General features: G+C 45.9%; 1 protein-coding gene across 2 annotated transcripts in view; it reads left to right on the plus strand.

Annotated features, from left to right (window-relative positions):
• ABLIM3 (actin binding LIM protein family member 3) overlaps window positions 1-21,156 on the plus strand; it is a 192,793-nt gene that overhangs the window by 170,385 nt on the left and 1,252 nt on the right. The window contains exons 12-21 of one of the 2 annotated variants that reach the window (XR_008933970.1): window positions 553-682; window positions 1,600-1,698; window positions 3,748-3,798; window positions 10,250-10,384; window positions 10,888-10,952; window positions 11,343-11,490; window positions 13,845-13,874; window positions 16,243-16,301; window positions 17,986-18,060; window positions 20,939-21,013. Coding sequence is in view for 1 of the 2 variants with exons in the window: in XM_056867050.1 (XP_056723028.1) it covers window positions 553-682; window positions 10,250-10,384; window positions 10,888-10,952; window positions 11,343-11,490; window positions 13,845-13,874; window positions 16,243-16,301; window positions 17,986-18,046; window positions 19,679-19,686; window positions 20,933-21,013 (717 nt within the window). In the remaining variant the exon portion in view is untranslated. Of the gene's footprint in view, window positions 1-552; window positions 683-1,599; window positions 1,699-3,747; window positions 3,799-10,249; window positions 10,385-10,887; window positions 10,953-11,342; window positions 11,491-13,844; window positions 13,875-16,242; window positions 16,302-17,985; window positions 18,061-19,678; window positions 19,687-20,932; window positions 21,014-21,156 lie in introns of both variants that reach the window. The other variant, XM_056867050.1, reaches the window with a different exon arrangement.

Consider the following 21,156-nt stretch of genomic DNA (forward strand, 5'->3'; position numbering starts at 1 on the left):
TAATCCAATGGCTTGCCAAGCTAATATGAAAGTCTGTGTGGCTAGGCCTCGTAGAGTGAGAGCTTGAAGAAACATTTGCTGAGAGATGGGCTAGGAAGATCCCAGTGCAGAGGGGCCTGAAGTGTATTGCTGCTAGACTTTGGGATTAGGCTGTAGACGGTGGCCCCAGGTTACATTAAAATGGAAGGAGTGAGGCCAATTGTCTTTGTAGGGTTGCCAACCTCCAGGTGATGGCTGGAGATCTGCTATTACAACTGATCTCCAGCCGATAGAGATCAGTTCCCCTGGAGAAAATGGTCACTTTGGCAATTGGACTCTATAGCATTGAAATCCCTCCCCTCTCCAAACCCCACCCTCCTCAGGCTCCGCTCCCAAAATCTCCAGGTATTTCCCGACTCGGAGCTGGCAACCCTATTGTAATGTCATCATATCAACTGGGGAATTGATAACCAGAATGGAGTCAAAAGTAAGAGGACTGGGATTTATGTCATGAGCCTGTGTGCACACTTCCCTGGGGTTGAGTTTTTTATCAGTCCTCTTTTGACTTTCCAGGATATTTATGAAAGCATGGATATCAGGCAGAGGCGAGCTTCCAGCCCAGGCTACATTGATTCCCCCACCTACAGCCGCCAAGGCATGTCACCCACCATCCCACGTTCGCCACATCATTATTACCGCTCAGGTAAGGACAGAACTCTTTCCCTATGAATGAGCTGAGTACTGAGACCAACACAAACCAGTATGGTGACATCACCTGGACATTCAGACTTCTCTCCGGGGCACATTCATGGCCAGAACGTCTTTCCATTCCCATAAGAGTTTAAACTGCAACGTCTTTTTTGAACAAAGCAGAGTAAAAATAATGTGCAGCTTCCTGTGTTGGGTGGGACCATTTCTTCGCAGAGAAGTGGCTGACTGCATTATAGAACTGATCGGTCTCTAAGAAAGAAAAGGGTGTATTACTGACTGGGTATAGCACTGTTTCCTTTTCTGTGGCAAGTCAAATAGTAATGACTCCCTGCCAGAGCTGAAATTGAAAAAAGTTGATTATGTGGGAAGCAGTAGATGCCACAGGATTCATGTGCACAACAGAGGTGCTAGGTGGTAATTCTTCATCATGGACACGATCCAGCGATGAATTTTTGACACATTGCACTAGGGAGCTGGCAGAGCAGGGAAGAAAAACACACCCAAAAAGAATATCTGGCAGAATTTCTCTGGGTCTCCTCTAAGATATTTGCTCACCCGATGCCAAAATGAAGAATCTGGTTACCCCTATTATTGACCTCTGCCCCACCAGTGTCAGTTCTGCAAGCTAAATCCTGACATGGAGTTTGATACCTCTGGAATGGGTTTAGAACTGTCACTGATGACACGCACCTCTTCCCTTGTTTGTCTGTGAACCCCACACTTCTCCCTCACTATGGTGCGCAAGAGCCCCTCCATCTATGCATCACCCATCATTGATTCACAACTGGCTTGCTACTCTTCTAACACGGCTGCTTTTAACACCCATTTTCCTCTGCCTCTCTCCTCCCTCCCTCTCTCTCTCTCTCTCTCTCTCTCTTTCTGCTGCTCCCTCAAATCTGCTCTTCCAAGGAACAGAGAGTGGACGCAGCTCCCCCTACTATAGCCAGTTAGATGTGAGGTCTTCCACACCAACCTCATACCAGACTCCTAGGCATTTCCACATTCCAGGTAGGCTCTGGAGGTCTTTGGCCAGCCTGTGGAAGAGCACTGTGTCTTTTTTTCCCCATGCATGCATGCATGTATGCATGTGCCAGATATGTGTGTTGCATGGCTAGTGCTAGAGTCAGCTAGCAACAGCAAGATGCATTTTCATGGTAGAGGCCATCCATAAACAAGACCTGCAGCCTTAACCCCACGTCCTCCAAAGCCTGGTTTCACCTCCCACTGCAGCTTCTCTCTCCTACACAAACACCAGACCCCACCCTGTTCCTTTCCTCCCTTTTTATCCCCTCAAGGACCACAAGGCAAAGCTTGTCTGTCAGCTAGGAGCTCTTCTACACCCATCCATGACAGACAATTTATCTTATACTCCTCCTGCTCCCCTCAGGGCCCGCTGCACCCTTCCCCCAGATTTCTCTGGGCTTGCCAGATGGCTGCTCCCCTCCAGCAGAGGCTCCAGGGGCCACCAGGTAAGGGCCACTGCCCCGCCCCTTCTGCAAGGAGGGAGGGAAATAGACACTTGTCCCTTGTAATGACACAAGTAGATACATGTATACCCTTCCCTCCTGCCTGCCTGCAAATCAACTTTGTTTGCAAAGTAAATCTAGAATCTTTCATTACTCAAAGCAGGTGAGGCCCTCACCTGCCTAAATGCCTGGCAGCGGCAGCTCCTCAATCCTTCAGCTTCAAATGAGGCCGTGTCAAACCTGGATCCCTTCCAGTGCTTTTTGATATCTGCCCGCATATGTGAAATGAAAGCTGAAGACCGCTCCGAGGTATTGATCTCAGACTATCGTAGACGAGGAGCACAGCTCCCTTAGGATTTTGTTAGGGATGTATGTCTGACATCATACGACAGGCCCTAAGTGTGGGACCGTTCTTTGGTTTTCAAAGTCTGGGTTTCATGTGCCAGTCATCCTTTTCAATAGTGAACCAAGTTAGCAGCCTGGGATTAGGCACATCTAGACCCCAGGGCAGTAGTCTTACTATCTGTAAAACAGGGAATGATGTGGACCTGGAGTCACAGAGAGTCGTTTAGCCCTCCATTTATCCTGTCTAGCAGGAACTGCTCTGTGTCACCTGCAGTGACCTGTACTTTCTGGAATTCTCCCTGACATTATTACTCTCCTGTTCCGCCACCACCAGAAATGGTGTTCAGATTACTTGTGTCCCAGTAGCTTTTGCAGATGTCTTTTATGGATGGCCCTTGATGTGCTCCACCAGTCCAGCCTATCAGTAAGCCTTTGCACTGATTGGATAGCTCCTGTTCCCAGCTTGCTTTGCTTTTCTCTTGTTTGAAGAAACTCTGACTGACTTGCATTGTTCTTTGGCGAGGATGGAGGGGTGGGTTGATGCCTGTAAATCTGAGAAACCAGCTGACAGATCATCCGGGGCCATTGGCAGACAGGAAGATGGTGGCCACTAGCCCCTCCTGTATCTTCATTCTCCTGAACTGAGGCAAGCTGCCAAGAGTGCCTAAAGGAGAAAAGTCTGCCTGACCATACTGTTAATGATGAACATGCTCACAACAAGATCTCTTGTGCATGCCCAAATTCTTTGTCTTCTGGCTGTCTATGACACACATGTACCCAAACGTAATGGCTCAGTGGTAGAGCATCTGCTTGGCATGCAGAAGTTCCCAGGTTCAATCCTTGGCATCTCCAGTTAAAGGGACTAGGCAAGTAGGTGATGTGAAAGACCTCTGCTTGAGACCCTGGAGAGCCGCTGCCGGTAGACAATACTGACTTTGATGGACCAAGAGTCTGCTTCAGTATAAGACAGCTTCATGTGTTCATATGTTGCCCCAACAAATCAGCTCCCAAGTTATCTCTGCTCTTCAGATATCAAGAATTAGGCTGTCTGATTTTATTCTGCAGAGCTGTGGAAGTGGGGGGTGGTGGAGATACTTAATAGAGTGAGCAGGTTATTTGATCATGGGTAGGCAACTTTACCTGCAAATATGGTGGCTCCTGTGACTTGCCTCATTCACATGCTGGCTCCTACTCCCTTTCTCTTTTTCTGTCTCCTTCCCTTCATTGTCTTTCTTTTTGCCTCCAGCTGCCGCAGAGAGTAACATCTACCGGAAACCCCCCATCTATAAAAGACACGGTACAGTTTGGGCATGGCTTTGGCACGTATTTGGACACACATAATGAAGTCCAGTTCTGCTTTAGCTACGTTTCTATGCAACTAATGTCTCCATGAGCTTCTACGGGAAGTTGGTGTCAGTGCTAGACATGGACATCATATATCCTGGAGAGAAGGGTAGTTTTGAGGAATTTCTGGCCTCAGAGGTATGGATAAGAAGGAAGCAGCGAAAAAGACTGGATCATGGTGGAACCATCATGGTGGGTCATTCTAGTGTAGGAACCTTCTTTACTCAAACAAAGGCAAAATACCAGTGGGAGGATTAGCTGGCCATTCTAAGTGATCTAAACCAGGGGTGTGAAACATAAGGCCCGCAGGCCGGATCCAGCCCCTTGGGAGCTCTTATCCGGCCCGTGAGCCAGCCAAGGTAGCTACCACCACCACCACCACCTGCCAATCTGGGCTGGCGAGGCATGGCCCGGCCCGACCAAGTGACATTTATGTCATATCCAGCCCTCGTAACAATTGAGTTTGACACCCCTGATCTAAACTAAAGGAAATTAGATTCAGCAGGACCATGTGGCCTGTGCATTAAGGTGCCTCGTAGATGGTGTGTCAGTTCCATGGGAGCCACTTCTCCATGGGTGTAATCTCATAGTTCTGGTGCATCTCATATGACATTTAAAGGCCCAGAACCTTGTGGCTGGAGTTGATTGCAATGGGTCTTTGCTATACAGTTGGAAAATATTCATGCAATCAGACTCACACACATTCTGTTGCAAGCCTTTAAATGTGACCATGAAATGAACGTGGCTTCTCAGCACTGCAAGTCACATGTAAAGAGTCCTAACAAAGAAACTCAGGGGAAAATCAGTCAACATACAGATTATCCCAACAGCCCACCAGCAGCAATCAATATATTAAAAGAAGAGTTAACCCAGCCCATGTGGTGTCTACCTTCTGGGCCAATGAGGAGGGTGCTGATCCCAATTGAGATCCTGTCATTCTTGAGGAACCATGTCTGTGAGAGCACTCGACCAAAGCTGAATGGGCATTCTGTGCAAGTTTACTTTGAAGTGGGTTGTTCAAAGGGACTTCCATTCCAAGTCAGAATAGGCATCAGTACCCTGACCTGGATGGCCCAGGCTAGCCTGATATCATCAGAAGCTAAGCAGGGTTGGCCCTGGTTAGTATTTGGATGAGAGGCCTCCCAGGAAGTCTGAGTCACTACGCAGAGGCAGGCAATGGGAAACCACCTCTTGACATCTCTGGTCTTCAAAACCTACGGGGTCGCCATAAGTCGGCTGTGATTTGACAGCACTTTCCACCCCAGCCATATGCATCAGTATATGTTTGCAGCCTGAGGCTGCATTTTTAAGCAAATAAACATTCCATGGAAATTGGTTGCAAGGAAATGTTAGTTCGTAGTTGCTCAACCAAAGCATAAGTGATGAAGAAACAAGCATGGTGACGCAACTGTAGACAGAAGAAGCCAACAGTGTAGCTGATCTAAACTTGGGAGAAGCAGGAACTGTAGGCAGGGCAAGGATGGACTTTTTTCAAGGCAGATGTAGCGCACTAATGTCAAGAGACCAATGGAAGCAATTCTCTTTAGTCTTTGGTGGGGCTGAGGCTCTGAGGCCATAGAAGACGGAGGGCTGCCCTCTGCTGGGCAGGTCCTAGCTATGAGGAGAAAAGACTTCCCTGCTCACCGACCTGATCTTGTTGTTTTAGAAGTGGCGTGGCTTTCCCTTTATTGTGGTAACTGTGTCTCCTCTCTTTCCTTCCTTCCTTCCCCTGTCTGCCTAACACCTTGCCCTGCTGACTGTCTGCACCCTATTGCACTGTAAGTAGCTTCCTTTGCCTCTCTCATTTGTATCAGTCCCGCATATGTTTCTGAGAACTGCTCTGACTTCCCCCAGCAAGCCTTGGGGCAACATGAGTGGCAATAATATGACATAGGTTTTGTTATTCTGTGGGGGGGGGGAGAGGAGGTGCTTTCTCTGTCTTTATGAAAGAATCTTCTGAGAGAAACCCATTTTGTACCCTAGGACAAGAGCAAAAGGTTTTATTATTATTATAACTTCTGTTCATCATTTAGGACACAAAATAGTTTTCTCTGAAAATGTATGACCAACACTTAAGATTATGTAATGCAGTTTACTCATCCCTAAAGGCTGTATAAATACCCTCTTGTGTACCCAATCAGGAGAGTTGTCCATTCAATGCATGTTTAGGGGCACACATTAAAAAAAACAAAAGCTCAAACCACTTACCAGTTATCCTTTAATGCCCTGGAACAAGGCTGAATTAGAGAAGGCATTGCAGGTCTATGATCAGATCTCCCATTTCTTTAAATTGCCATTGATAGCAGCCATGGTATTGGGGGGAGGCACACAATGATTTGAATCAGGACTCCCTAAGTTGTTTTCCTGATGAAAATGCCTTAAGCTGCTATTTACTCAGACAGGGAAGTTTTCCCTAACAAACAAATAGCACTGGAGGGGGCCTTTTTACAGGGAAATAATCAAAGTGGATGGATATTTTAAAACTTTCCCCAAACACTGCAGTCCCAATCCAAATTATCCCCTCTCGGCTTCTGTTATTAGAACATTTCAAGAGAAGAGAGATCCAGTCATGGATCCAGTGCCTCGTTTAGTTGGGTCCCCAGGAAAGAGAGTATTTCCAGGTTAATTCTTCCGCACGCAGGCAAAATGCATCACCTTGTGTGTGCGGAGGTGGATGATCAAGTGATGCTGAATCCAGAACCAAGGAGTGATTGTTCCTCTAGATCAATCTGGAGTTTTGAAAAAAGTAGGATTCAGTGTATGTGTGTCCATCCATTTCTTTTTTGTACCTATGTCAGGTAGGCTTGAGACATAACAACGGTTCTTAAGAGACTTGAAGATGGGAGATTATATGAAACAATCTGTGACTGTAGGAAACAAACTGGGATTTGCCTTGCGTCTCCCACAGCAGAACCCACTGAAAGCCAAACTAGGCATTCACTTTTTTAAAAAGTTGGGTCTGGGAGTTATTTCCTTGTTTTTGCCACTTGGTGCGCACAGAATACTCTATGTGGAGCTGCAAGAATGAGAAAATAACTCCTCTCCCCCCCAATGCTGCTTTGGTGCAGAAAAAGGCTGGAATCAGAAGGCCTTTCTTCCCCAGTGGGAGTATTCTGAGCCCAAATGGGCTCTGCTTTTGCTTCATTTTTTAATAGCTATTCCTAGCAGCTGTTGTGTGGCTGCAGGGAACCCAGGGGAATAATTATTGGTATTCTTGGTTATTTGGGCCCCAAATACCAGTTTGATATATGGATTCAGGATTCCAAATTATTCAGGTCCATTATTACCCGTGGGGAATTTTCCAGGGTGGGAGGGGCGGTAGGGGCTGTTCTTTAAGCAAACAACACCAAAATTGCAGCACGGTTAGTGCTGCCTGTCCCCCGAAGACACCCAAGTTTCAAGTGATTTGGACCAAAGGGTCCAATTTTATGGGGCCCCGAACAAGTGCCCCCAGCCATTCTCCCTTGTTTACTATGTGGGAAAAAAACTCCATGCTTTCTCCAAGGCAAAGAACAGACAAACACACAAAATCAAGCAAACACTGGCCAAAAGCCTCCCAGTGCAAACAGAAACAACAAGCCCTGCAGAACCAATATCTCAGCGGTACCCCAGGCCAACGTGGCAAGACCAACATAGCCAATGTCAAACCAAAGAATCCAAGCCAAACCAACTTAAGCAAGGGAGAGCACTGCTGCAAGCCCGACACAGACAGTGCCAAAAACCATAGAAGCCAAGCAGAACCCAGGCCAATGTGGCCACAAGCCTGACAAAAACAGTGTCAAACCAGAGAATCCCAGCAGAACCAACCTGGCAAGCTCCCCCTCATGTGTGATTCCATTTGCCTGGGAGAGCTGCCTCCCTCCCATTGTCCAGAAAACCTGCAAAAAAACCACAACTCAAAACAAAACCCTCAAGTCTGGCACTTTAAACTGCCGGCCCCAGTAATTTTTCAGGTATATTTTTGGACTGGATATATCCGAGCGCACATCGCTATCCCAAACTAACTCTTTAAAAAAGCGAGCATCAAGGTTGCCCCTGAACCTGCAAAGTACTGCTCCCGAGAGTCAGGGGACCATCCCAAACAGCATGGAGGCAGTGTGGAGGTCTGCAGTGCTCCCCTTAGCTTTCCCCCCAATGGAAACACAGTGGCTGGATACCATCTAGTATGATTAAGTCATCATTATCCAAAATGTGTGTTCTTTTTGCCTTGTTGTTGTCTCAGATCAAACAGGTTCTGTAAGGTTTCGAAGCACCACAAAAACTTGCAGCACTTTTTGGACCAGAGACAATACCATGATGATTGCTTATACCACAGGCAATAATACTTTTGCCATACTCTCCCCCAAAACAGTTGTCTTTCTTCATCATTTGGTGCAGCTTTCCAAAAGAATGAAATTGGGACACAGAGTGGATCTGAGGCTTGTGCTTGTTTCTTAGCTGAGGCTGTGCAGTGTGACTGTGGCTAAGCTGTGTAATGCACTCCTATCCCCAATGCCAAGCCATGTCCTAATGATACCTGCTTTCAGTAGTATCATCTCCTACAGCTTTTTTTTTTTAACTAGGGCAACCATTTTGGGCTTCATCCCTTGAGCCCTGGAACATACTTTTGATCTGTTGCTTCACTTTTGCAATAGCAGCTGCAGTTGCATCCCTGATGTGATGTCTGGATAGAGAAGGAATGGATGGCTATTATGCCTTAGACCTGACAAAGGGAGCTGTGACTCTTGAATGTTTGGTGTAGTGGTTAAGAGCCGTTGATTCCAGTCTGGAGAACCGGGTTTGATTCCTCACTCCTCCACATGAGCGGCACACTCTAATCTGGAGAACCGGATTGGTTTCCCCACTCCTCCACATGCAGCCTGCTGGGTGACCTTGGGCTAGTCACAGTTCTCTCAGAACTCTCTCAGCCCCACCTACCTCACAAGGTGTTTGTTGTGGGGAGGGGAAGGGACAGTGATTGTAAGCTGCTTTGAGACTCCTTTCAGGTAGAGAAAAGTGGGGTATAAAAACCAGCTCTTCTTCTTATACCCTGAAAATCTTGTTGGTCTGTAAGCTGCTACTGGGCTCAAATGTAACTATGCCTTAGATCAGTACACATTCAGCAGGTTTTTTTGTTGGGGGAAGGGCTAAACCTATGGGCCAAGGTCATCATTTGGTAGTAGCCAGCTTCATACTTTTAAAAAATCTTGGTGTATATCAGGCTTATTTTAAAGTTTGGTACTCATTGGATTCATTTTGGAAAGCAGAGAAGGATATCCTTAATATTAGAGTGTCTAGTGACCCCTGCAGGACCATTTACAACCTTCTCTCTTGACCTTCAGTCATGATATTGAACCCATGGAATCCGAGGACAATTCTTCCATTTCCCCCCAGTTCTCTGAAGGATTCCGAAGAGCAATAACATGCTCTTCTTTGTCATACTATATCATACTGATACATATATAAGGTGCAATGGCCTGTACAACTGACTGCAGGTGGAGAATCATTTTTGAATGATCTTTTTTTAAAAAAAGAATAAAGTACTCCCTCCAAGTAGAAAGGGGCACAGAGGAATGTGGATTAGGTGTGTTATTTTTGAACATAAGGGAGCAGTCAAAAATTCACGGCTGCCAAGATGGGGAAACAAATTCTCAGGACCCTGGTCACCCAGGAGAGGCACATGGTGTGGTATTTTTTCCATATGATGTTTGTGTTGGGTTTGAGGAGGGCCAGACATCATCTTTACCCGGAGGCCTGTGGGGACTCTTGACAGCCTTGTAAAGCTGGTATCCCCCAATCAGGCTTTAAATGACCAGGACAGAATTTTCAGGGGGAAACGTCAGTGCAAGCAGATAGGTAGTGTGCCGCTACAGTTTGCTACTTGTCTGTCGCCGAACAGAAGTGCTGCTCGCCACTGTCAAGTGGGAAATTACATGTCTGTGTGAGTCCAGGCTGCCAGCGATCACCGCTGTGCCTGTTTTCCTCTGTGGTAAATTTTATTTGGGGAACGGACTCGCTTGGTACGTGATAGGTTAGGACAGAAGTTCAGACTAGACCTATTTGCCTTGGCATGCCCCAATCATATACGCAGGGGGGAGAGTAGGAAGGGGCCCAGTTATTGGCATGAAAGTGTTGTGGAGGTGCTCAGACCTCGTCCTGGCCATGGCTTATCTCCCTACAGTCTTCATCCCAATGTCACTTTTCCCCCAGCTGAGTCCCAGTTCCAGAAGTGAGGCCAACGGAGAGAAAATCGCTTGTGCCTTGGGCGAGAGCTGTGATGTGGGCAACTGTGGGTGTGGGGAAGCTTCGGCCCCCCTCACACCTACATGCCCACTTTTGCACTGAAAGTTTTTACATCATGTTGTTTGAGCCAGCGTCTTTTAAATAACGGAAGTTTCCTGTTTTCCTCTCTGTTGCTTTTGTAGATAATCAATCTGCAGCTACAAAAAGTAAAACCAGTGAGGATATTGCCCAGTCCTCCAAATACAGCCCAGCCTATTCTCCAGATCCATATTACCATTCAGAGACTGAGTACTGGACTTTCCAAGGGTCACCCAAAGGTAACATTCATTCCATGACATTAACCACCTCTCCTTCCACAAACGCATACTTACAAATTGACAACAGCATGCTGGAGCCATCTTTAACTGGAGGCCACTGGGGGCCCCACATGCAAAATAGACCTAGGTTCCTGCTATACCCTTAAAGGTTGTATAAGAGAGGGAGAGTCAGCCCCACACCTTGACTGGTGGGGCTGGGAAAAGCTACATGGGCTAAAGTCCCTCTTCTAGATTGCCCTTGAAGATTCAAAAAGCTCGTGCATTTCATTCTTTGAGTTCCCAGCTCTCACTCATAATGCTGGAAGTGTCTCCATCACACAGAGGGTTGAAAAGAACGGACCATTGCCTGAGCAGCCTTCAACCAGAAGGGTCTTTGGAATGCAGAAGTGAATGTTCACCTTTGGCCCTATCCTTAGTCAACTCTGCAGATTTGTGCGGCTGTTGTTTGATGCTTTCCAAGCTATTTCTCTGAACTGATTGTCCTTGGCCACCTTTTCTTGTAGCACCGCGAGTTCGAAGATTCTCCTCAGGAGGAGAAGAAGATGGGTTTGATCGAGGGATGCACAAAGTGAGTGCCGGTCGTCATTCGTCCACCTTTGCTGTACTGCGTGCTGGATTTGGAAATACTCTTTAGCTTCCTCAGGTTGCTTTCCAAGAGCTTTCTTCCCCTTTGAAGGATGAGAGACTTTAAGGGACACCAGCTAACTCTACACTGTGGTAGCTCATGCAATTGGACTCAAGTAGGAACCTTATAAGAGGAAGTGCTATACTGGGACTCAGGCTGTTTTCGGTATCTTTAGGTATTGCCCTCCACAGTGAAGGAATAGTCTGTTGTTGGGGGACTTCACTGGGGAAACATTATGTGATACCACCAGCAGAATCTAAATTTGTGGGGGGAAATAAGGGCCCATAGATTCATATGTGTATTAATCATATTTTAACACTTTGTGGTATGTAGCTCCAGACTGGCATTGGCAGGTTGATACTGAAGGAAGAAATGAAGGCACGCTCCAACTCCTATGCAGATCCCTGGACACCACCCCGCAGCTCCACCGGCAGTAGAGAAGCTCTTCACACGACTGGTTATGAGGGCTCGCTAAATGGCTGTAAGCAATTGTGAACATTTCATGTGCCCCCTGCATCCCCGCAGAGGGTTGGCTTCTGAGAATTAAGAGCACGCAAAGGTTGCCTTCTCTTGGGCACTGGCCATCACTCACTGTAGTATGGGAGGTAACACTGCCTGTAGGTATTGTAGACAATGTAGAATAATCCCAAACCATATGTTGAACCTGGGACCCTGGAATAGCATTTCCATTATTACCAGTATGGCTAGAAAGAACCAATTGATTGGTTCTGTGGGAATTAAATTGGACTTGGTCATCTTTGTGATGGATGTGCTTGTGAGTAACTGTCACTAAGATAGATTGGAGGGCAGGATTTGGAAGTAGATGGAGGCAGAGTAGAAGTGAAGAGGATGGAATTAATAATTGCCGGTAATGAAGTGCCCTCAGGTTCTTTAAGGAAGAGGCTGTGCATGTCAGAATCACAATGTCTTTCTCGGTGTTTGTTTGTTTATTAATTTAATTTATAGTCACCCTTTCTCACTGGAACTCAAAGCAGATTACAGGATATGAAGCAGCTCAGTCAGACAACTGATGAACAGTGCAATAGGACTAGGATTAGAGAATTAGAGAACGATGCGAATAGCAAACAATCTAAGGCCAAGTGTACTTTAGAAAATGGATTTAAAAGTATAGGAAAATGCAGTAAAAGCAAGTGATATCTACAATAATCATCGCAATGGACAACAAGCCTCTGCCGTTATAAAGGTACCCTCCTGAACTGTTCTACTCTACTACAGTTCTAAATACTTTATTAAAATGCCCTCCTGAACATTTCTACTTTGCACATTCTTTGGAATGATAGGAGCATAGGGATTCTTCTGTCCTTTTCAGGCAGGCCATTCCGTAAGGTGGGCCTGACCACAGAAAATGTGTATGAATGGGAAGTTGTTGATCTTACCCATTTGCAGAGTGGCACCTTTAGAAGGCTTTGCTCACATGAGAGAATCTGTTGCATTGGAGAATAGAGGAAGAGGCAGTCCTGTAGGTTGAAAACCACGAAGGGCTTTGTAGGCAATATCCAGAAACTTGAGTGGAACTCAGCAACTGATTAGTAAGTACTGTAGTGTCTTCAGAGTGGGTATGAAATGCATACAATTGACTGATTAAAACACAGATTGGTTAAAGATTTTAAATATCAACATGGAAAGGCAAAAAAATTTTTTCAAGCAGGGACACTTAGTAAAGCTTAAGAAGGTCAGGCTGAGTCAGAGAAAAGTGGACTTTAGCTATATTAATTCAGCTGATATATGTGGATATCTGGAAGGATTTTTTGTCGTTTATCCATTTTTTATGAGTCAGGTATATTGTGAAAGCAATGTGAAAGGCTTTTGCGTGTGCGCTCTTTTTCAGTATTTCAAGGAACTGGAAGAATGTTAGATGGGCCGCCACCTAGTGTTGCAGTTTCTAGATATGGCTTTGGACAATATAATACAAGAATCACACATATGAAAATACTTGAGTTTATTTGCCTGTCTGCATAAGCCACTTTGTGTATGTGCCTACCTCTCTGTATGCATTCTAGGCTGACCGCGTGCACCTTCTCACCCACATACACACTCACCGCTATGGAATTCCCTGGGGCACACAACCAGCCTGAGCCTGAAGGAGTTGCTCATTAATTTTTGATGGACTGCCACACTAACCCACAGTCATTTTCCCCCCTCATGCAGAGGGATTATGGGGGAGGGGCAGCTTAAACTGCAGATGTGGTCCTGCAGTTATAGCAGCTGGCCGCTAGATGGGTCCATTGGCACCTAAGCAGCCAGTTTTATTCTCCTTTGGAATGATGATGCAGTTGCCTTCATTTGTACACACACACACACACACACACACACCCTCAGGAGGCTGAATGTTTGAGTGAAGAAACATTGGATTGTGGGGGGCTGCTTAGCCTTTTCCACTCCATGTTTTTTCCCCTCTCAAAATTGCGTCTCCTGATTTTTTTCTCCCTATGGTAGGAGGGAAAATACTGGTACTTTGCAGGGAGATTTTGAGTGGAAATGCTAAGCAGCTCTCAACTCCCCTTCTGCAGTCAAGCAGCATTTATTTTCTCCAGTCATGAACGGTGGATGGTACAAGACCACCAGCATTATTCCAAGCAATACATGGCGACAGCTAGCTGTCTTTTCCCATTTATAGTGGCACTTTCCCCATTGCTGTTGCCTCCATTTGCCAGCTGCTTCATGCTAACTTTTCTCCGCTAGTTTGTGTATCCATATACACAATTGTCTGAACCTTGTGTGAGCCAGCTGCAAAAATGCATTCAGACCTGTGTTCATGTGAAAGCCCAATGTCCCAAGAACTTGCTTGACTTCCTGCTTTCTCTTTCCTTATAGCTCCCCGAATGCATTACCTGGCTGACAGCGGTATGTATATCGTCTCTTGCTTAGTGCTCTTTTGCACATTTTGGGCCCTGGATTTAATGGGGCTTATGTAGCTGGAGCAGATGTTGCTTTATGGAATCTGAGGTGTGGTAGATCTTAAAGGGTGATTCTCCTGTGTTGGTGTAAGTAGGTCTGTAATCTTCAGGGAAAGGAGGGAGTGGCAAAGGCAGACCTACCTTTGGCCAAGATAAGACAGCCTGCGCACAAGGCAAATTTTAGAAATAACATTGAAGGCAGCATATTGTCCAGCATGGTTAACAAGCGGTGGACTCTAATCTGGAGAGTTGGGTTTGTTCCCCCACTCCTCCACATAAGTAGCAGACTCTAATCTGGAGAACTGGGTTTGTTCCCCCACTCCTCCACATGAGCGGTGGACGCTAATCTGTAGAGTTGGGTTTGTTCCCCCACTCCACATAAGTAGCAGTCTCTAATCTGGAGAACTGGGTTTGTTGCCCCACTCCTCCACATGAGCAGTGGACTCTAATCTGGAGAGTTGGGTTTGTTCCTCCACTCCTCCACATAAGTAGCAGACTCTGATCTGGAGAACTGGGTTTGTTCCCGCACTCCTCCACATGAGTGGCAGACTCTAATCTGGAGAACTGGGTTTGTTGCCCCACTCCTCCACATGAGCGGTGGACTCTAATCTGGAGAGTTGGGTTTGTTCCTCCACTCCTCCACATAAGTAGCAGACTCTGATCTGGAGAACTGGGTTTGTTCCCCCACTCCTCCACATGAGTGGCAGACTCTAATCTGGAGAACTGGGTTTGTTGCCCCGCTCCTCCACATGAGCGGTGGACTCTAATCTGGAGAGTTGGGTTTGTTCCCCCACTCCTCCACATGAGCGATGGACTCTAATCTGGAGAACTGGGTTTGTTCCCCCACTCCTCCACATGAGCGGTGGACTCTAATCTGGAGAACTGGGTTTGTTCACTCCTCCACATGAGTGGTGGACTCTAATCTGGAGAGTTGGGTTTGTTCCCCCACTCCTCCACATGAGCGATGGACTCTAATCTGGAGAACTGGGTTTGTTCCCCCACTCCTCCACATGAGCGGTGGACTCTAATCTGGAGAGTTGGGTTTGATTCCCCACTCCTCCACATGAGTGGTGGACTTTAATCTGGAGAACCGGGTTTGTTTCCCCACTCCTCCACATGAAGCCTGCTGGGTGACCTTGGGCCAGTCACAGTTCTCTCAGAACTCTCTCAGCCTCACCTACCTCACAAGATGCCTGTTGTGAGGGAAAGGAAGGCGATTATAAGCCATGTTGAGACTCCTTAAAGGAGTCTTCTTCCTATTTATCATATTGTGATATTTTACCAACTTTGAGGTAGGGCTGGAGGTGGCACCGTTCACATATTCTGATGTACAGGAATTAAAATTGTTCTATTCTTCCTTGGCAACTAATGTTCTGCTGTACATGGGTACTAAATATATTTATAAACGAACAGAAAAGGGGGAAAGAACTCAACCAGAAAAGTACAGAGAACCTAAGGGTTGAACTGGAAACTAAAAATTATTATAATCTATTTATTAGGTGTACACAATAAAATGGATTAAAACACTGGGCCTGGAATACAGGGTACATATAAAACCACCGGTATAAGCAGTTACAAAAATAATCAGCACCACTGATGATATACAAAATATAAATGACCATATGCATTTTGGCCTCTTGGGCCTTCCTCAAAGGTCAAATTACACAAAATATGATTATTAAAAAAACATCCAGAAATGCACTTCACAAGGTATTATATCAGCAATTTATAAACCTTATATCCTGTGTGACTAGATGTGAATTAATAACACCAATCATAGGTCTTTCAGCATGGTAATTTGCTCACACAAGTGTCTAATGCAAAAAAATTTGTTTCCCGATATGTTGTAACATCAATAAGTGACAAAATATATTAGCCAAGAGGCCACATGAAGCTGCCTTATACTGAACCAGACCCTTGGTCCATCAAGGTCAGTATTGTCTACTCAGACCGGCAGCGGCTCTCCAGGGTCTCAGGCAGAGGTCTTTCACATCACCTACTTGCCTGGTTCCTTTAACTGGAGATGCCAGGGATTGAACCTGGGACCTTCTGCATGCCGAGCAGATGCTCTACCATTGAGCTACGGCCCTTCACCACTGAACAACGGCCTATTGTACATTTATATTTTGTATATCATCGATGGTGTTGATTATTTTTGCAACTGTTTATACTGGTGGTTTTATATGTAACCTGTATTCCAGGCCCAGTGTTTTAATCCACTAAATATGTTTGCCATTGGTGCTTTTCCTGGGCAAATAAGTGAGTCTCCTTTTATTTGTGGTTTATAAAGCTTGTTCCCTTGTTTTGTTTTTCAGATCCTCTCATTTCAAAATCTGCCTCTCTCCCTGCTTACAGAAGAAACGGGCTGCACCGGGTAAGTGTCTATTGATTCATTAAAATCCTCACTATTCTTAGTTAACATCTGCATGGGTAAGGGCATGCATGCCCCCTTTGGATGACCTTGGAAGAATAAAGCTCAAGCAAGTATAAAGAATAAAGCTCATCACTATAGATACTAGAAGCCCTCTGATTTCAGAATCTTCGCTTCCAGGTTCATAAGCGGAGATTGTTTCATCTTGGGTTATATGAATTCCTTCCCACTATGCCAAGAAGTCATAGATCTCAGAAGCTGTCGCTTAGAAATGCTGGAGATTCCCAAGAAGATAAGAGTAGATTAGATTGCCGGCTGGTGGGAATTAAGTACCTAGAAAGCCACTTCTAAACATGCAAGGAATAGCTAGTTCCTCACACATTTCTGAATTGCTTTCAGGCTTCTGGAGTTCATCTAAAGCAGAAATTTAGTGTTTCTGCTATCAAGGGCTAGAAAAGCAGTTCATAGACCAAATGCAGGCTGCTGGATTGCATGACCTTGGAATTTATTAGCCTCCCTGCAATCTTTGACATACAGCTGCTAAATGAGAGTGGAGTGGTCATATAATAGGGAACTGGGTAAGATTCCCCTGGAGAAACATTGGCTTGTATTCAACAAGGCATCAATGTAAGGTATGAGGCATTTTCCTTGAAGCAAGAGGGAGGAAGCATTCCTCCTCCTCTTAGCTGCAACCATGCATCCCACCCACATGGGTCCCACATCCCCAGAACTACACAGGCAGAGAGGAACATGGGGAAATCAGGGTTTTGTTGATTCTTCATTAGATATTAGCCACACTTTGTTTGAGCACAGACAGCAGAGCAATTGTGCAAACTGGTATTAGCTGATGTTCATGTACTCGTTTAAGCAAAGCACCTCACGAAGCTGCAGGACTCCACAGAATATGTTAGCTCATGAACCTGAAATGCCGGGGTGGGGGTCACTCTCAACCTAACCTTCTCAAAGTGTTGTTTGGAAAATAAAATTGGACAACCCCATGTACACTACCCTGAGCTATTTGCAATCTATATATCTCATTTTAAAACAGAGGGTTTAGAATCAGATCCCCCCCCCCAAAAACAAAAACTAAAGAAGGTGGATGCGCAGAGAACACACCTACCGTTGTTGGCTACTGGCATCCCCTGCTGGCCAGAGGCAGCTGCTCCAGACTGGCAGGGTGGCTGACAGCTGCCAGAGACCGGGGTGGGGATGGCTTTCTCAGCTCCCAAGCCTCCTGTGGGCTCACCAGCTGAGATCAGGACAGGGGGTGGCCTCAGGGAGCTCAGCAATGGGGGGGGGATTCCCCTCAAGGTTTCACAGGCCCCCACTTGTACAAATCTACTTTTCCACCTGGCAAAATGTTAGCTGGACAGACTCTTCAACTGGGAGCAATATGTGGTTTGGGAGGCTGTTTGACATATGACGCTGAGGATATTTGTTTAAAGATGTTTTAAGAAATTGCTTTCATGATCTTCAGGGTGTACTTCTTGGCTCCTCCGCTGCACAGACAGTTTCACTTGTTTCCTACCCACCCACCCCCAAAATCCCAGCAAACGTTCAAGAACTCTGTCTTTAACCAGCCAACTTTTTCTGAATTCCCACTAATGGAAGCAGCAAAGTGCAGAGGGATTTTTCATAGAATTGCTCGGACACTAACCACTTCTCTGTATTGTCATTTTCTCTTTAGCCACCAAGTGCCGAACTCTTCCACTATGATAGCACAAACGCCGTCAACTGGGGGATGCGAGGTTAGTGGACGAACCTGAAACATTCAGCAATCCCGCAGCACATGCTTGGTCTCCTTTTTCAAGGGGTTCTCATAGATCCTCTGCTTCTCTGTTTTGCTGGAGATTGCATTTCCAGAGATTAAGTAAGGTAAAGGTCATTAAGTAAGCACCAGGTCATTCCTGACCCATGGGGTGACGTCACAACCCAAAGTTTCCAAGGCAGACTTTGTTTGCGGGGTGGTTTGCCAGTGCTTTCCCCAGTCATCTTCCCTTTACCCCCAGCAAGCTGGGTACTCATTTCACCGACCTCGGAAGGATGGAAGGCTGAATCAACCTTGAGCCGGCTACCTGAAACCGACTTCAGTCAGGATCGAACTCAGGTCGTGAGCAGAGCTTTTGACTGCAGTACTGCAGCTTAACAATGCGCCACGGGGCTCCAGAGATTAGGAACAAACAAATCTTTCTAGAAAAAGGAGTTGCAGGACATTTTTTTTAAAGGAAGGGGGTCAACAGACATGATTGTAGCAAACTGAAGCACGGGCACTAGTGAGATCCATTCTATGGTCATCGCAAGCAAAACAATTGATAATAGTTTCATCTTAGCCAGAGATGTATATAGATAGGACTGTATATTGCAAGCACAGGAAAGCCACCGAGTTCAGCATCCTGAGAATCAAAGTTTTATTTGGGTGGAGGGGAGGCTGGAACCAACCAAAATCAGTAGGGTTGCCAACTGCCAGGTAGTAGCAGGAGATCTCCTGCTAATTCAACTGATCTCCAGCCGATAGAGATCACATCACCTGGAGAAAAATGGCTGCTTTGGCAATTGAACTCTATGGCATTGAAGTCCCTCCCCTCCCCAAACCCCGCCCTCCTCAGGCTCTGCCCCAAAAATCTCCCAGAGGGACCTGGCAACCTAAAAATCAGGCTATTTTAAGTCCGATTAATTTCAATGACACAGCTAAGCTCATTCATCGGTCTCTCGCAATGAAAGCAGTGAGGCTGAAACGTGCTTAATTGTGACTTTATTGTGCCCTTAGTTTCTAACACTCTTGCTTGCAAAAAAAATAGCCAGAACAGTGTATGGTGAAGTCTCCAAAGCAAGAGGGAAGTTCAGTATTTCTAGTTATCAGGCGGGTGGGGAGGAGGGTTTGGTTTCAGTATAGCTCACAGTCCATCCCAAAAACTAACAGTAACACAATATATTATGCAAGCCAAGGTAATACAATCACTGAATTGAGCTTTCCAAGACAGAGAATTAGGATAACATCGATGCAGAACTGGGATTTTTGGGAAGGGGAGAGGAAACATGGCCCATATAGGTAGTAATGCAGTCCTGGGAGATGCCTTTCTGCTCCCTGTAAGACTGGCAGGCCTTGTAGAAATGAAACTTATGGGACCACATATGCGACACGCAGGGTTGCCAAATGCCTTGCATTTTAGAGGGTTTCCCCTTGTTCAAGTGCATCACAGTCCCACAGGAAATAGTGGATGCTCCTCACTGCAGATGCTGCAGCATCATACAGTTCCTTACTCTGGAAAATGTGTTATAATAGTCCTAACATTGCCTGAAATGGCAAAGATCCTCTTATTGCAAAAGAGGGATTAGACTGACTTCCTTCTTTCCTTTCTCTTTCTTCTCATCCTTTACAGAATATAAGGTAACCCTTCCACTGCAATCCTGTAGTCATCTAGAGCCTGGGGCCTTTTCGAGAAGTTTTTTTTTTTTAAAGCTGCCACCAGATTACTGCCACAGAGAAGCCATATGGACAATGGGCAAGAAGAAAATCTCATCTTCCCCTGTGTGCTTTCAAGTACTCCAGAGGTTTTAGCCTCTTTATAAATGCTTCGGTATAGCCCGGTAGCCGTTGCATTTCTGGATTCTAAAATTCTGCAACGGGGGCCACCTTTTAGGTTTATATATTGTGGGACACCTTATGAAATACAGCTCTTAAGGCTTGGTTCCACTTGTACTGTGCTGTAGGAGGACCATCCCCCACTGTGGATTGCTTCCCTCTGGAGCTAAGCACTTCTTCTCATGCAAGAACAGTGTCGTTCAATGAGCCAGATAGTGTCTAGCTCCAAAGTAGCATGCTCCGCAGCAGAGCAAACAGAAATAAGGCTTGGGATCCAAGTGTCCACTGTACACGGATTGTACATACATTCACTGTAACTTGTGAGCAGGGCTAAGTGGTGCATGTGTTGTGAATAGGGCTAGAGTGTGTCAGGTGATGGCGTAGTCCTCCTTTCTCACTTGGACTCAAGGCGGACTCAAGAGTGAGTGAATACAATCAACGAATGGGACATTCAATGAACAATGCAATAGGATTAGGGTTGTAGAACCAACCAGAAGTCTAAAAACAGAACTGAGTCAAAGGATAAGAACTAACATGGCACATTGGGGAGGGGCCATGGCTCAATGGTAGAGCATCTGCTTGGCATGCAGAAGGTCCTAGGTTCAATCGCCGGCATCTCCAGTTAAAGGGACTAGGCAGGTAGGTGATGTGAAAGACCTCTGCCTGAGACCTTGGAGAGCTGTTGCCGGTCTGAGTAGGCAATACTGACTTTGATGGACCAAGGGTCTGATTCAGTATAAGGCAACTTCATGTGTTCATGTATGTTCACATAAAACGAGGCAAAATTGCATAGCAGGAACCTAGTTTCAACAAGCTATACACATTAGTATAGACCACAGTCCCTAATAATTTTTCTTTAAGTCACTTTGTGAATCATCAAGTACAGTAACCTGTATCCCAGTAAAGGATCCGAGCATTCAAAAAAACATACTTCCTGTTCCATTAAGATTTGACAGCTTCCCTCAAAGCTGTACCTATTGGCATCTTCTTTTCTTGTTCATGAAGCAAAGAACTGTGGCTCAGCAGTCTATTTATTACCCTTGCTTTGTAGATATACCCTTATGAGCTGCTTCTGGTGACAACAAGGGGGAGGAGCCGCTTACCCAAAGATGTGGACCGAACTCGGTTAGAGGTGAGTAAAACTTCCCGGCTCCTCTGCTGGCCCCTTTATTTGTCCTCCCCTCATAGCAGCCTCAATGGATGGTCTGAGAGTGGGGAAATGGTGTGGAGAGGAAGAGCCCTCACCCATGTGTTCACATCTCTCCCAACGTCACA

The sequence above is a fragment of the Euleptes europaea genome, chromosome 1 (genome assembly GCF_029931775.1).
Source record: "Euleptes europaea isolate rEulEur1 chromosome 1, rEulEur1.hap1, whole genome shotgun sequence".
NCBI classification, from domain to species: Eukaryota; Metazoa; Chordata; class Lepidosauria; order Squamata; family Sphaerodactylidae; genus Euleptes; species Euleptes europaea.